Source organism: Haemorhous mexicanus, chromosome 1, assembly GCF_027477595.1.
Source record: "Haemorhous mexicanus isolate bHaeMex1 chromosome 1, bHaeMex1.pri, whole genome shotgun sequence".
NCBI classification, from domain to species: Eukaryota; Metazoa; Chordata; class Aves; order Passeriformes; family Fringillidae; genus Haemorhous; species Haemorhous mexicanus.
The window spans coordinates 54,204,575-54,217,882 of record NC_082341.1 but is presented as its reverse complement, the minus strand read 5'-3'; the positions used below and the strand labels follow the sequence as shown (position 1 = coordinate 54,217,882).

Sequence of the window (13,308 nt, the reverse complement as noted above, 5' to 3'; positions counted from 1 at the left end):
TGATTTTATTAACTCTTGTATTTGAGAACTGATGCTTAACAAAAAAAGGGAAAGAAAAAAAGGCCCTTGGCAGTATTGTGAAGGCCTGGAACAGAATAATGCACTTTAATAATGAGGAATAGAGCTATGGCTTTTGCTGATGGCTGTGACCGGCTCTGTGACCTGATTATGTCGCAGAGTGTCAGCAGCTGAGACACTACAAAAGGGAGAGCATCCCATCAAATCTATCTCCATTGTAATCACTCGCACTGCTGAGAGCCTTGTTAGGAGCAGGGAATCCATCAGGCCTCGTTAGCACCGTTTACCATCAAGAAGCTCAAAGAGCAAATGTGTACCCTCTCATCAGAATAATGAGAACCAAAGTACTCCTATTATCTAATTGGATCAACAATGCCTCTCTCTCTATTTATTTTCCTGAGCTACTCGTGGACTACAACACTCAAAAATTAGTTATTTTTTTGTTAGGTACCAGGGTGGACCTGTGCTTAAGATTTTTCTTATACAGAAGGTTTTCATCTCTAAAGAGCAAGTCATGGGCATGATGAAGCCTGGGTTACTTCAGGGGCATTCTTAGATTATAGTGAAACAATCCCCATTAATTCCCTGTTCAATTAAAGTGTGGACAATACAATTACACCATATATACTTAGATTTTCCTTTTAAACTCCCAGGAAACAGACTATTGCCCTCTTTAATCACAAGGCAGTTCATCATGCCAACTCTCATCATGTTACTCTTTTCTTTTATGGTAAAATGTTATCTTGCACCTGCTGAATTTAGCGGTATTTTTCTCCTGTTAGACAACTCCCATCTTTTAAAAGAGAAACTAAACTTACACTCAGTACCCACAGTTAAAATGCATTTGATCCTGAAGTCAAGAGGCATATATGAAGGCAACTGATGATAATTAAAAAACCATATTCATCAAGCTTGCTTCTAAATTTCTGTGGCTCATTTCCTTACAAATATTAAGACAACTGCCAAAGCACACATTTCACATACTTAAAAAACACAGCAAAAGCAACACAAAACTCCTGATTTTTTATTTCATTTGCAAAACCAGCATAAAAAAATGAGATATATTGGGTTAAAGCTCTGAAGAATCCAAGGGCAGCAATGGCACTAGGGTCCTTCTGTAAGGCAGGCTGAAGCTGAAAAGATAGATAGTTTCTCTTTGAAATCTACTGACAGGGTGCAATCTGGCAAACCTGCTGCCCTGGCCTTTAAATATAAGATATGAAAGCCCAGTGCTGCAAACACTTCCTGGAAAGTGCTGAGGGCAAACAGAATGCAAGCAGTGTTACATGGGCCAATAGCTCTTCATAATATGCCTCTGAAAATGAAAATTTGATTTAGAGTCCTCTACATGTACTATATCAAATTAATCAGGTGATCTAATCATATTGTTTCAATGGATTAGATCTCCTGGTTTGGTCTTGGGAAGCTCTGGTGTTACAGTTTATATTGCCATCTAAAGAAAAAGATGAAAAATAAATAAACATGCCATAACTTTGAATTCAATAATTAATTAAATAAAAACATGTTATATAAATTATTGTTAATATATATGATTTTTTACTGTAATTGTACGAAATCCTATACTAGTGTGAATTAAGGCCATGCCATATGTCATTTAAAGGATCATTTCCCTTAAATTTGGCATAGGATCTTGGATTTGACCTAGAGCTTAATGTCTCCAGGGATTACTGATCACCATATATTTAGCTAGACAGATGGACATTTACAAGCCCTGAATTTCTGTAACAGAAACAGCGTGTAATTACAAAGATTGCACATATCAACATCCTAGTAACTCGTTCAGCCTTATATTGCCAGGAGTGAGTTTTGGGTATCATGCTTGTGATTCCTTGAAAGGGACAATTTTCAAAGGGCAGAATTCTTAACGTGTGGTGCAAATCTGGCTCTTTAGTGACTCCAAGCAGATTATTCAGAAATGGAGTGTTTCAAATTACTATTACTTTATGCTCCCAATTTCGAAGAAACATCTTGGAGTTCTTGGTTAGGTGCTATAATTCTATTAATTTGAAGGGAATGTAATTTAATTTCTGGAATGTAGATAAATTATACTGAATAGTCCTGTATTAAGGCAGCCTGAGAAATGGTCTCCAAGTAATATGAGTTTATGCTGAATATTATAAAAATGCATGCTATATTACACACTTACTATCAATATTTATCTATATTGTGGCAAGGTCTACAGTACTGATTATAAACCAAGGAACAGTTGCAAAAACAAGTAATAAAAAGAAACCCCTTATTTAAAAGACCTAGGCAGATAGCTAGATGCTGTAATTTTATTCCAATAATTGGGAAGACTATTCCTTTCCTTTCTCATTCTCTGCAACCTGTGGAATTATTGGACTTTACATTATGTCTGGAATAAACAGACTCAGCCTGAGTGGACCTTTCATTCAGTGATATCTTCTTAGCAGTGGGTTTTTTTTTAAGGATACAATGAATGGTCACACATAGATTATGTTTTCTGGGGAGAATATGTAAAGGAAAAGCTATAAAGAAATTAGTCTACATTCATAACTTCAGCTCTTATGATGAACATCTTTGGTGTCAAGTGCTTCATATGTAAGTGGCGACTGTGAACCACTTTTGGAGCACAGAGGAGATAGAAACAAGCAGCTTCTATGTTGGAGCTGATCTGACTATGAGTTATAGGTATTATAACCAACTTTTCTCCCAAACCAATACCCCATCCCTCCAGAAATCTTAATAGACTTTTGAGAGCCTCCATTTAAAGCTGGGTGCATAAAATGATCCTTTGATGAAAAGGGATTGAAACAAGGGTTAAAGTAGACATTGAAAGGTTATTGTAGAGGGCACATTGTTCATACAATCCTCCTTTAATATGTGTGGTGTGCACCTGCGATAAGATGATTCATTAGATAAGGCCTCACTTTGACAAGCTCCATCGTTCAACCCTCGGGGTAGTGATGGAACAATTCTGCACCCACCCAGTAAATATAACAAGGTCAGCATTTTTTTTCCCTGGGACTTGGATGGTGATAGTGAAGCTCAGGAAGCATCTTTGTTTATGTGTCCTGTTTAAAAAAACAGGGGAGGTCCTATAAAGTGTTGAATTTTATTTTTTGATGGGCCAAAATAAAAAACCTCACTCTTGTTCCAATTAGCTAGCACAAAATTGCCAGGAGAAGAGCTGCTCTTGCTTTTTTTTCCTCCTTACTAGTAAACAGTAAGAGTAGAAACTAAATTTTAGATTCGCATATCATCCAAGCTGCATCATTTCAATAAATGTTTTTCAGGGCCTAACATCCACAAAAACACTGTGTGCCCAATTTGTAGAATTTAGAATAATGACATTCAAATTACTCAGTTACCAGTTATATTGACAGATCTGTTGCAGAGAAACAAGGCATTGTGTTAATTTTAGTCCTAATAAATCCAATAAAGAATGAAAATGGTCACAATCTGAAAGCCACTTAAATATGGTATATCAAAGGAATTATTTTTATATATATGGATTCAGATGCATACATTTCTGCATCATACTAAGACTGAAACTGAAACAGTTTTAACAAATAAAGAGCTCCATAATGTAGGTAATGCACAATCTCTCTCTTAGACACACTAACTCTTAAACAATGTTCAAGCTCCTGTTTGGAAAATTTTCCTTATAACAATCTTCCAAAATAATCTTATAATAATCTTTCAAAATAATCTTCCTTCTTTATAATAATCTAACCAAAACAATCTTCCAAATTTGCATTTGTAAAGGATGGCATAGTAATTGCAAATTGCTTAATATAGTTAATAAACAAATGAGGGAGTCACTCAGATAGCTCCATCCCTGATACTTCATTACAATTTATTTTCCTTTACTAGAAACATTTAATGCCTTTTAAGAAATGATGTAATACAAAAATGCCTCAGAAATGCAAAAAAGTGAAGCACCGCACCACTTCAGCAAAGGTGTCTGTTATTAGGCATATGTAAGTGGAAGAGGACAGATGGTATGTTTGTTAAAAACCACAGGGTTGCTGGACTTTTAAAATGGTAAAATACTAGAGCATGGTATTGCACTACTGCGATATTTTTAAAGGGATGATAAATAAAACAAATAAATAAAGGGCTGATAAATAAAACAAACCCTTATCTTTTTCTAGCTTGAAAACACTCTTTAAGAGTGCCTAACCTCCCCCTATTTCTCAGACTTTCCATTTCTTACCTTGTCTAGCAAATCAATATTTATTTATCGTCAACATGTGCACTTTTAAATTGCTGTCATACAGGCGGAACTGATTTTTGTCCTAAGATCAGCCTGCCATCAGAATTCACTGTTTGCTCCATCTTCTACTCACCTGTCCTTGTGCATTAGTGACGAGCTGGCCTGTGACCCCCTGAAGGCTGGAGAGGGCGTTTCCGAAGGCCTGGGAGTTTGCTATTGAGCCCATGGCTGCTGCTGCTGCAGCTGCTGCTGCTTGACTTGCTAGTGGATTATTAACCAGCTGAAAAAAAAGAAATAAAATATAATGATAAAACCCATGATAAACATATAATATTAACTGGATAATATAAAACTGATAGCACAGTAACTTTTATTTTATTTTATTTATATTTTATTGTAATGTTTTTTTACCCACTTAATTGTGTGTAAAACATGTCTGCTCCAAGAGCTCAAGTTTGAGAGGTTCTTACTTCTGGGGCTTTGAAAACGAATAGTTTTAAAAAAGGAAGAGAAAATTCCATGTTGATGTTGAAGAATAAAATTTTCTTTTTTAACCTTATATTCACTCCCCTATTTTTTTAAAATCAAGTTATGCTTGATGTGATTCTTTAAGCTCAAGTTGCTAATGCCACAGGTTCAGCAGCTCAGTACTGTTGTAAAGAGCAATCAGTGAAAGACTAGCACTTGACTTGACTGGGAGTGGAATGTTTACTTGAGGGTATTCAGAACAGAAACTATTTTACTGATGACCCCAAACCCAAGAAAAATCTGCAAATCCTTTTAATTATTATTTTTAAATAATTGGTCTCAATATCTAGACAAATCACATTAGAAGACTGAACCTTGTAAGTGTGGTCAGTAGAGATCAACTAAAAATTAAAAATTCATTTGCAAAATGCGACACTAAGCAACATGCTGCTTCTCCTATGTGAATGATTAGTCCAGGACTCAAACATTTTCATGAAATAATTTGTATTGCCAGCTTTATTCGATTCTACCTGAATGCACCATACAAAGCATATAGAATGGTCATGGATTTCACCTTAAAGACTAGGGGAATCCCATGGAGGAGCAGTCCTATCAACTCCTGTGCTTATCAAGCATACAAAATGTGTTCCTCTGTCAGAATCAAAAGTTGTCTTGGACATGGATTTTTTCCGCTCAATTATTGGGAAGTTTCTATTTTCTTATCCTTTTCTGAGAAAGGAAAAACATTGAACCAAGCACACAGGGATGACAGTAAAAAAACCCAAAAACATTGGGAGCCATCATCACTTGTACAGCTGTCTTGAGAACAATCAAACTGAGTTTAAGAGGCTGAAAATAAATTTTAGAGTGGCTTTGTCTCCTAAGAATCATTGCATTATAGCAGAACTTGCAAAATATGCATTAGTGGGGTAGAGCAACCAGAAGTCTGAGGGACATAACAGTCTAAGGATATCTTTTCTTAGACTGAGATGAAAATGCTAGAGTTAACTCAGAAAAGCTTTATGTTTGAGCTGAAATTGGTAGGAGTTCTAAGTCCTAAGATGACCAGAAAATGATCTATCTTTTAGAAATGGAGAGTCACAAGCAGTGGTAAGGGAAATACTCCATAGACAGGCTCTGCTTCAAAATAGGTTATAAAAAATTAATCAGTGATTAGTAGATGTTTTAAGCATGTTACAGATATGAGTAGTGTGTATGTTATAGACGTTTAGAAGACCATCAATAGAAGATGTCAGATATGGTTATAATCTATGCTTATAAGAAACCTACTTGTCTGTTGGACATTGCAAAATCTACAATTGATTGGTCATACATTAAAACATCTATTAATCATTCATTATCCTCTCATGAAGTATTTATAAATGCAACCTTGATATAAAGTGTTGCTTAAAGGGGTGCCTTGGGCATATCCAATCCCTCTAGAAATTGTAAAGTAAATAACTAAATAAAGATTAGCAGCAATGCCAGACAGAAAAGATGACATTGTTTGGAGGAAATATTTTGATTTTGAAAAAATTGTTATATGAATCTCTAAAAGCAGTTCACAGCACCCCATGGCACAAAAATCAAGAAGGAATAAAACACAAAAGGAAAAAACTGCAATGCATACTTGATTAGCAGTCCTGAGCTGAGCTGTGAAGAGAACTGAAACCAGTACAATGACCAAAGTGAAGCTCAGTCCCTGAATACAGACTACAAGAAATTCCACTGACTGTACAAATGTGTGAGAGCAAAGGTAGCTGATGCATTCTTCAGTCATTTGGGTGGTGGTCCCTGAGCATGGCAGTGTAGTGCCAGAGAACAATATAAGTAAACTGGTTGGTTTTCTGCTCAAAACAGCGTCATTTCTTTATTGTCCAAATCAGAAGTTAGCAAATGCTGCTTTTTTTTCACAGCACTTCACTGGCAGTACTGGGACTTAAAGAAATTCTCTTATAGCTGTAAATACTTGGAGAAGAAAGGTGCAGCAGCAAGAGTGTAAGACTTTCAGAAAAGGCCTTCTAAAATCTTATTAGCAACCCACAAATTACTGAACCTCTGATCTTAGAGCATCTGACTGCAGGTATAAGTTATAATCTTTTGACAGTTACTCAAATTCAGCTAATAAACAACGCTAGCTGCTATATTCAGGGCTTCAGAGGCATGTAAGAACAGCTGCTTGGGAATAAATAAGCCTTGTGAATCTGGAAACTACAAAGGGTTAAAACCTTCTAAAAATCAGACTATCACCTTCTAGGATCTCTTTTCCATTTTTCTTGCACCAGTTTTCAAGAAATGTACATTTTCAAATACAACAATAAAATTTAATTACAACACCCTGGAGACACTCAGGATTGCTTTTAGTTGCATCACAGAGATAAGCTACTTATTAAAAATGATGGCAGAGGCTGTGATATGCATAGTACCATGTTCCAGGAAAAAACACAGGGAATGGGCCAAATCACAGGGTAAGAGACTTGAAAGTGCATATGAAACCATCCCTATCTATTAATAAGTCTGATTAAAAAGGAGAGGATGCATTTTTCTTTGAGTGTGTTGGGGAGCTGTTGACTGCAAGTTACGCTCTGGTCAAATGACCCCTTTTATCTTGTGTGCAAACTGAGGATGAAGAAATACATCTCATTTCATTATGTCTGGACACCAAGATAACACAATGAATCTTTCTTTTATTCAAAAAATAAGATCTCTAACTTGAGAGGTTTATGCAATTTCTCAGTGAAGGCTGGATCCTTAAGAATGCATGTTGGAAATACTGGAAATATATTGTGAAAAATTCCACAAAGGGCTCTTCCTATTTTGTTTCTGAATTTAAATAATTATTTAATTTGGAAGGCTAAGATATTTGGAACTGTTGATTCCAGTGCCCAAATCTCTTCTCCAACTCAAACCACCAGCCACAACAGTAGATAATAGTAATCTTTGTTTAAAGTGACAGGCTAGACCTCTTAATGACACCTCTGCTAATAACATGGTTATGTGAGGAAGCAAATTTTATGAGGAAGAATCTTCAATCACTGAGTAGGTTTAGTACATTTTTTTGATTTTCCAAAGCTGAACTATTAAAGGTAAAGCACATGAAAATTGTCTATTATAAATCAGTAAATACAGAAGACATTCCAGTGCAGTAAACAGAATTCACACAAATAAAACAAATCTGGGAAATTCTGGTGAATGAAAGAGGCACTAACAAGATCCTAAAACTGTGCCACGTGAAGTGAGTGTTTCTATGGTTAACACATAGTCTTCAAAAAAACCAATTTGAAGAAAAGTGTGTAAGAGTCAATGCCTCAAGCATAAATCTTTTTTTTTTTTTTTTGAATAATACCATCTTCCTCTATATTTTGAAAACTAAGTATTTCATTGCTGTGAGAAACTGAGCATTCATCTACTGTTGAACAGAAGATCAGATTTGATAACCTACATAGCAGGTAGGTACTTTCCTTTACAAAAGGCATGTCCTACTGAACTTTCAGTCTCTTGGTCTGGAAATCAAAGAGCCAGTTTTAGTCATTACAATATAATTCAGTCAACAACTACCTAGAAAAAAACAAAAAGTTTTACTAGTGGAAAGTCAAGATATTTCAGGATGCCAGAGCATCACATGAAAAAATGGGCATATATCCCAAAAGGTAAAGTCACTTCACACCGTGCCAGTATATAGATCTTGTGTGTTTTCTAAAGCACTTGTGGAGGAGGCTATGTAAAGACATGCTGCTATCTGAATGCAGCAATGGAGAATTTGAAGGACATGTTGCAGAGTAATTTCAGGCATAACTTCATTTTATAAAATAGTATTAGTGTTTTTCAGAAAGACCGTTAAAAATCACATTTCTGAACATCTCCTAGAGTTGGAATTAGTGTCAAAAAGTATTATATTTGATTAGGGACCAACAGATCCTCAGTCTTTTATGTTCTCTGACAAACTCTTCTGTAGGGAGCATCACACTACTAGATTAGCTTCTGAGATTATTTGCTTAAACCAATGCTTTTCAAGGGAAAACAAATATAACAGTTGAGAAGAATTCAGCAATGGCTCTCAGTCAGACACACACATGACTTTTTTTTCTACCCATAATGAGTGAAAATTTTATTCACAGAAATGAATTTTTTTTATCAGCATGGCATGTGCTTTTGTAGGAATTTTTAGACAAGAAACTATCTGAATTTTATTGTGTTTAGCTGATGAAAGAATTACAAGTTAAAATATAGTGGGATTTATTCCCAATTTTTCTCAGTGGCTCGTGAGACAAATTCTGGGTAGTAGTCACTGGACCTTAAGGGAAAAGACTGTTTCATACTGAGCACAGGCTCCTGAGGATATTCTGATACCTTCTTTGTTACAGTGACTAGCATTATTATCTGTATTGGGTGTAGATGGAAAGGTTTTGGCAGTGAAGCAGCTGCAGAGGAGGAGGATTAAAAAAAACAGAGTGAACAAAACAAAGGGAACAGAGAAAGGAGAAGGAGTTGTCCCACAACAGTGAAAGAGTCCCCACTGTAGCCCTTGGAGGACTCTGGAGTAGGCAAATGGATATTTCCTGATGATATTTCCTGTGATCCCTGGAGCGCCCGTGCAGGAGCAGGGGGAAAGTGTGAAGAGAAAGGAGCGAGTGAGGGGAACTTTTAAGGACTGACCATAGCTCCCCATTGAGAGTGGGGAGAGAAGTCAGGAGTGAAAGAGTGGTCTGGGAGAGTGGGGTGAAAAGTTGTTTTAATACTTATCTTTGTTTCTCATTTAATTGGCACTATATTAAAGTTGATTATCCTCAAGTTGAAGAGTTTTGCCCTCAACACTGATTGGCAAGCAGTCCATCTTGACCCATGAGCTTTCTCACCCTGCTTCCTCCCTGATACCACTGAGGCAGTGAGTGAGTGGCTGGGTGGGCGTTGCTAACCCACCACACCACTGCACTGCAGTAACTGGAAGCCATATCTTGCAACAACAATACTCAAGTATTTTCAATACCTTGATGACACAAAAGCAGAGCATTTCAACCTAGATACCCCTATGCTTGGTTTCTTAACATGAGTGAATTGAGACAGAAGTGCAGTTTCCCTGAAAGTCCCCATTAGCTCTTTGGGCAATTTCTTTACATAGTGTAAATGCTTACATTCCTAATTGTTTTCAATACGTATATACACCTGGTATCAGTCAATAGCTCCCTGAACTTACATAAAATCTCATGGTCCCTGAAGGAATTTAAAAAAAACACACTGAAAGACTGCTTCAATTGAATCCTTGGAAAGCACCTAGATATGACAGCAATAAGTACAAAACAAATTGATCATAATAACCAACAAGATGATTACTTAGCACTTATATAGAATTGTGAGTGAGTGAGCTCTGTCAATTTAATTTATTTTTAGGATTTTAAGTAAAATTAAGTCAAATTTTGAAAAATCCTGTGAACATGCAGATCCCAAGAAAGTCAAGAGAGAATTCACAGGCAACATAAACCAAAAGATGTTAATTTCATCCAAACAGATACCATGAGCAAACATTTTGGAAACTCTGTATGGTTTTGTACTTATCAGTTAGATTTTTTTTTTAAGTGTTGATCTTTCCCTCCTTCCCTCCTTTTTCTGTTTACATAATAGGATAATTACAACATTTAACTTTTGTAAAAGAACATCAGGGTAAAATGTCTGATAAAATGGCTGTCATAGAGCTTAATCATGCATAACTATTTGAAACTATGCCCAGAAGGCAAATCCCAAATTATGAAAAAAAAATTAAATCTGTCAACATTTAGTTTTTGTACACTGTTGTGATATGATCAACCTACAAAATGTACAATTTTGTCATACTATCCAGACCCATCCAACAATGTTTGCTTATTTCGAAACTGCACAGATCTATATTTGCAAATGGTTGTAGATGGTAAGAGTTCAAAATAGGCTGCTTAGACAGACATTTTAGTATACACACATGGATCATAAATTTATGTACAGCATACAGTGTAGAGACAGGATATTGAAGTATCTGAAAGCACCGACTTGACAGAGACACTTAAAATATCTGGTTCTCACAGATACTTAGTCTGCTCATTATATGCATTTACTGTGGTTGAGCTATTTGCTGTCTAAATCTATGCTGAATTTTCTATCAGAAATAAGGACTGATAGTGGTATTGCTGATGCGACATGACTTGATTCAATGCAAAGCGACGCGACCTGAGGTGATTGGAAGTATGCAGTGCTCATGTGAGCCTTCATATGACACAGATAGAAGAGGATGAATAAAATTTCTTGAAATATCTTTGTAAACAAGGTGCTGCTGGTCAAATTTGAACCAGTCTGAAAACTGCAACAACAATTTTCAAAATTAAAAGTGTATATTCCTTATAGAGCCGTAGCAAAGCAAATAACGAGCGGACACCATTCCCAGGTCTCTCACACCAAACTAATGGAGACATGAATAATGAAGAACACATGAGGCTAAGAGTGAGCAGACACCACCCTAGCCATTTCAGTTTCTTCTCTATTAGTTACAGATAGAAAAGAGAGGAGAGGAAACTAGAAGAAATTGATCCTCATTGGGTCTAATCCTACAAGATATACTAAATTGAAGGTGTCAACATGTCTGAGGCTGTGTCTTATATGTTTACATAAAGGAAGAGTGAATATATTGAAATATATTTAATGTCTTTAAATGCAAATAACTACAAAATGCAGATGACTGGCCGCTTTAGCAGCAGGCTAGTACTTACAGACTGACCCTAGACTCCTGTCTTGTAGGTTCCTGACTGTCCACATTTATAACTTACAAATTTGAAATGTTCCAGATCTATTTAAGATGGCACCCATTGAACAAGACGTCAGTTAAACAGAGGCATCTTGCTTTTGTCTGATTTACTTGGTTTTATCTGATTTTTTCTGAGTTACTTTTGTGTTTACATAGTTTTTAAAATATCTGAAACAGTTCCTTTCATGCATGATGCATATGTAGTCTCAACAAACGACATCTAAATTAAATTTGGCATCTCTAATAATCATAAATTGTATCAGTACTTATAAAAGAGGAACGAGTACTGAAAAAGTTTTCTGTATTCTCTAGTTTTCTGAAATAGTTCCCGTTGCAAGAATAAAGCAAAAAAGCACCTTCTAAACTTTTTGAAAGGGGCTGCAACACAGTTTATTTCACATTGATTAGTTTCTTGGTTCCTGTGTTTGTCTATTTTAGAATGATTTATCCGGCTTCTGAAAGATGCCTTCCCTACAAGAAAAATGGTTACTTCAGGGTTCTCTCACTGCTGAAAACCTGGACTCTTATCAAAATGAAATTGCCATCTGTCTTTTCGGATAACAGCCAAGCACTTGGGTCTCAGTGATCTCTGTAGAAAGTGTGTCAACCGTGAGACACACCAAATTAATCTCCTTAATCTAAAGCATTTATTTGCCTTTAATTTGAATTTATGAATGGCATGTGCACATGTAAATATGACCATTTGCATATATAAATGTTAAAAATGTAATGTGAGGTCACACCATGTTAATATGACAATACTTAACACACCATGTTAAGTATTTGAGAAAATATTTCTGAAAGTCTAGTTCTACAATATAATATGCAGTCTTCATATGTAGGCCTGGAACTGTTTATTTAAATAGTCATATTAAAAAACAAACTTCGAGGTACAGACCTTGTCTTTTGCCCTTTGAAGAATAAATCCTACTTAATATACTTGGGGACATATCATTAACTGAGAATATATATAAAGCTTCTTCTAAAATTCTGTGTCAGCTGCTCTGCAAAGATCCTAATTTTTGAAGCTGGAAATACATCTGGATACTTTGGTTTATTTGTAATGTAATAGCATCACCAAATAATTTTGCTTTCATGAAAACTAAGTGCTTACCTTGAATTTTTGTTGACTTGAATGTGAACAAGTTCAGATCTAAAACTATAACTATGTGGAATACTTTTCCTTTCACTACCTTCAGGTCCAAACTGGACTTTACTCGATGCACTGATATATGATACAAAGTTGCAGGACAATTCAAATGGCTCCTGAGTGCAGTGGGAAGATTGCTGTCAAAGATACAAGTCAGTCCAAAATATGAATCTGGTTCTTAAGACAGGTATCTAGAAAGCTGGAAGGATTTAATTCTCTGTGTTTACATTAGTTCACCCCAAAGTCAAAATGACACAAACACTGTAATTGATACGATGTGTTTGAGAAGTGCTCTCTCTGTTTTCCAGGTTTTGTGGAGAATATATGAGATACAAAATCTGTTGTGACACTGATTTTTAATTAGGCATTTGAGTTTTGCTGAAATCTCAGTATATAAAAGGAGATTCGGAAGTATGGATAAAGTTGAATATTCAGTTTGAAAACCTTGATGTCAAACAACATTTCCAATTAAATAAACATGAGATGTGAATGATAGCCACTGAAACAAGTAAGCTGAGTCAAAATCTACAAAATAGAAGTAAGCATGCAAAAAAGGATGTTGAGGATCCCTCAGCAGAATACTGTTAATATTTTCCCTGGGCACTCTTTTTTTACTTTAGTACAGTTCTGAAGGCCCAGTGGTGGACTGGAAGTGTGATTTTGCTTGACTCTTTTCTGTCTGTCAATGGGAAGGTTACTGCTGCT

General features: G+C 35.8%; 1 protein-coding gene across 2 annotated transcripts in view; it reads right to left on the bottom strand.

Annotated features, from left to right (window-relative positions):
• POU6F2 (POU class 6 homeobox 2) overlaps positions 1-13,308 on the bottom strand; it is a 315,090-nt gene that overhangs the window by 47,666 nt on the left and 254,116 nt on the right. For both annotated transcript variants that reach the window (XM_059849666.1, XM_059849675.1), the window contains exon 6: positions 4,353-4,499. In XM_059849666.1, the coding sequence (XP_059705649.1) occupies positions 4,353-4,499 (147 nt within the window). The remainder of the gene's footprint in view (positions 1-4,352; positions 4,500-13,308) is intronic.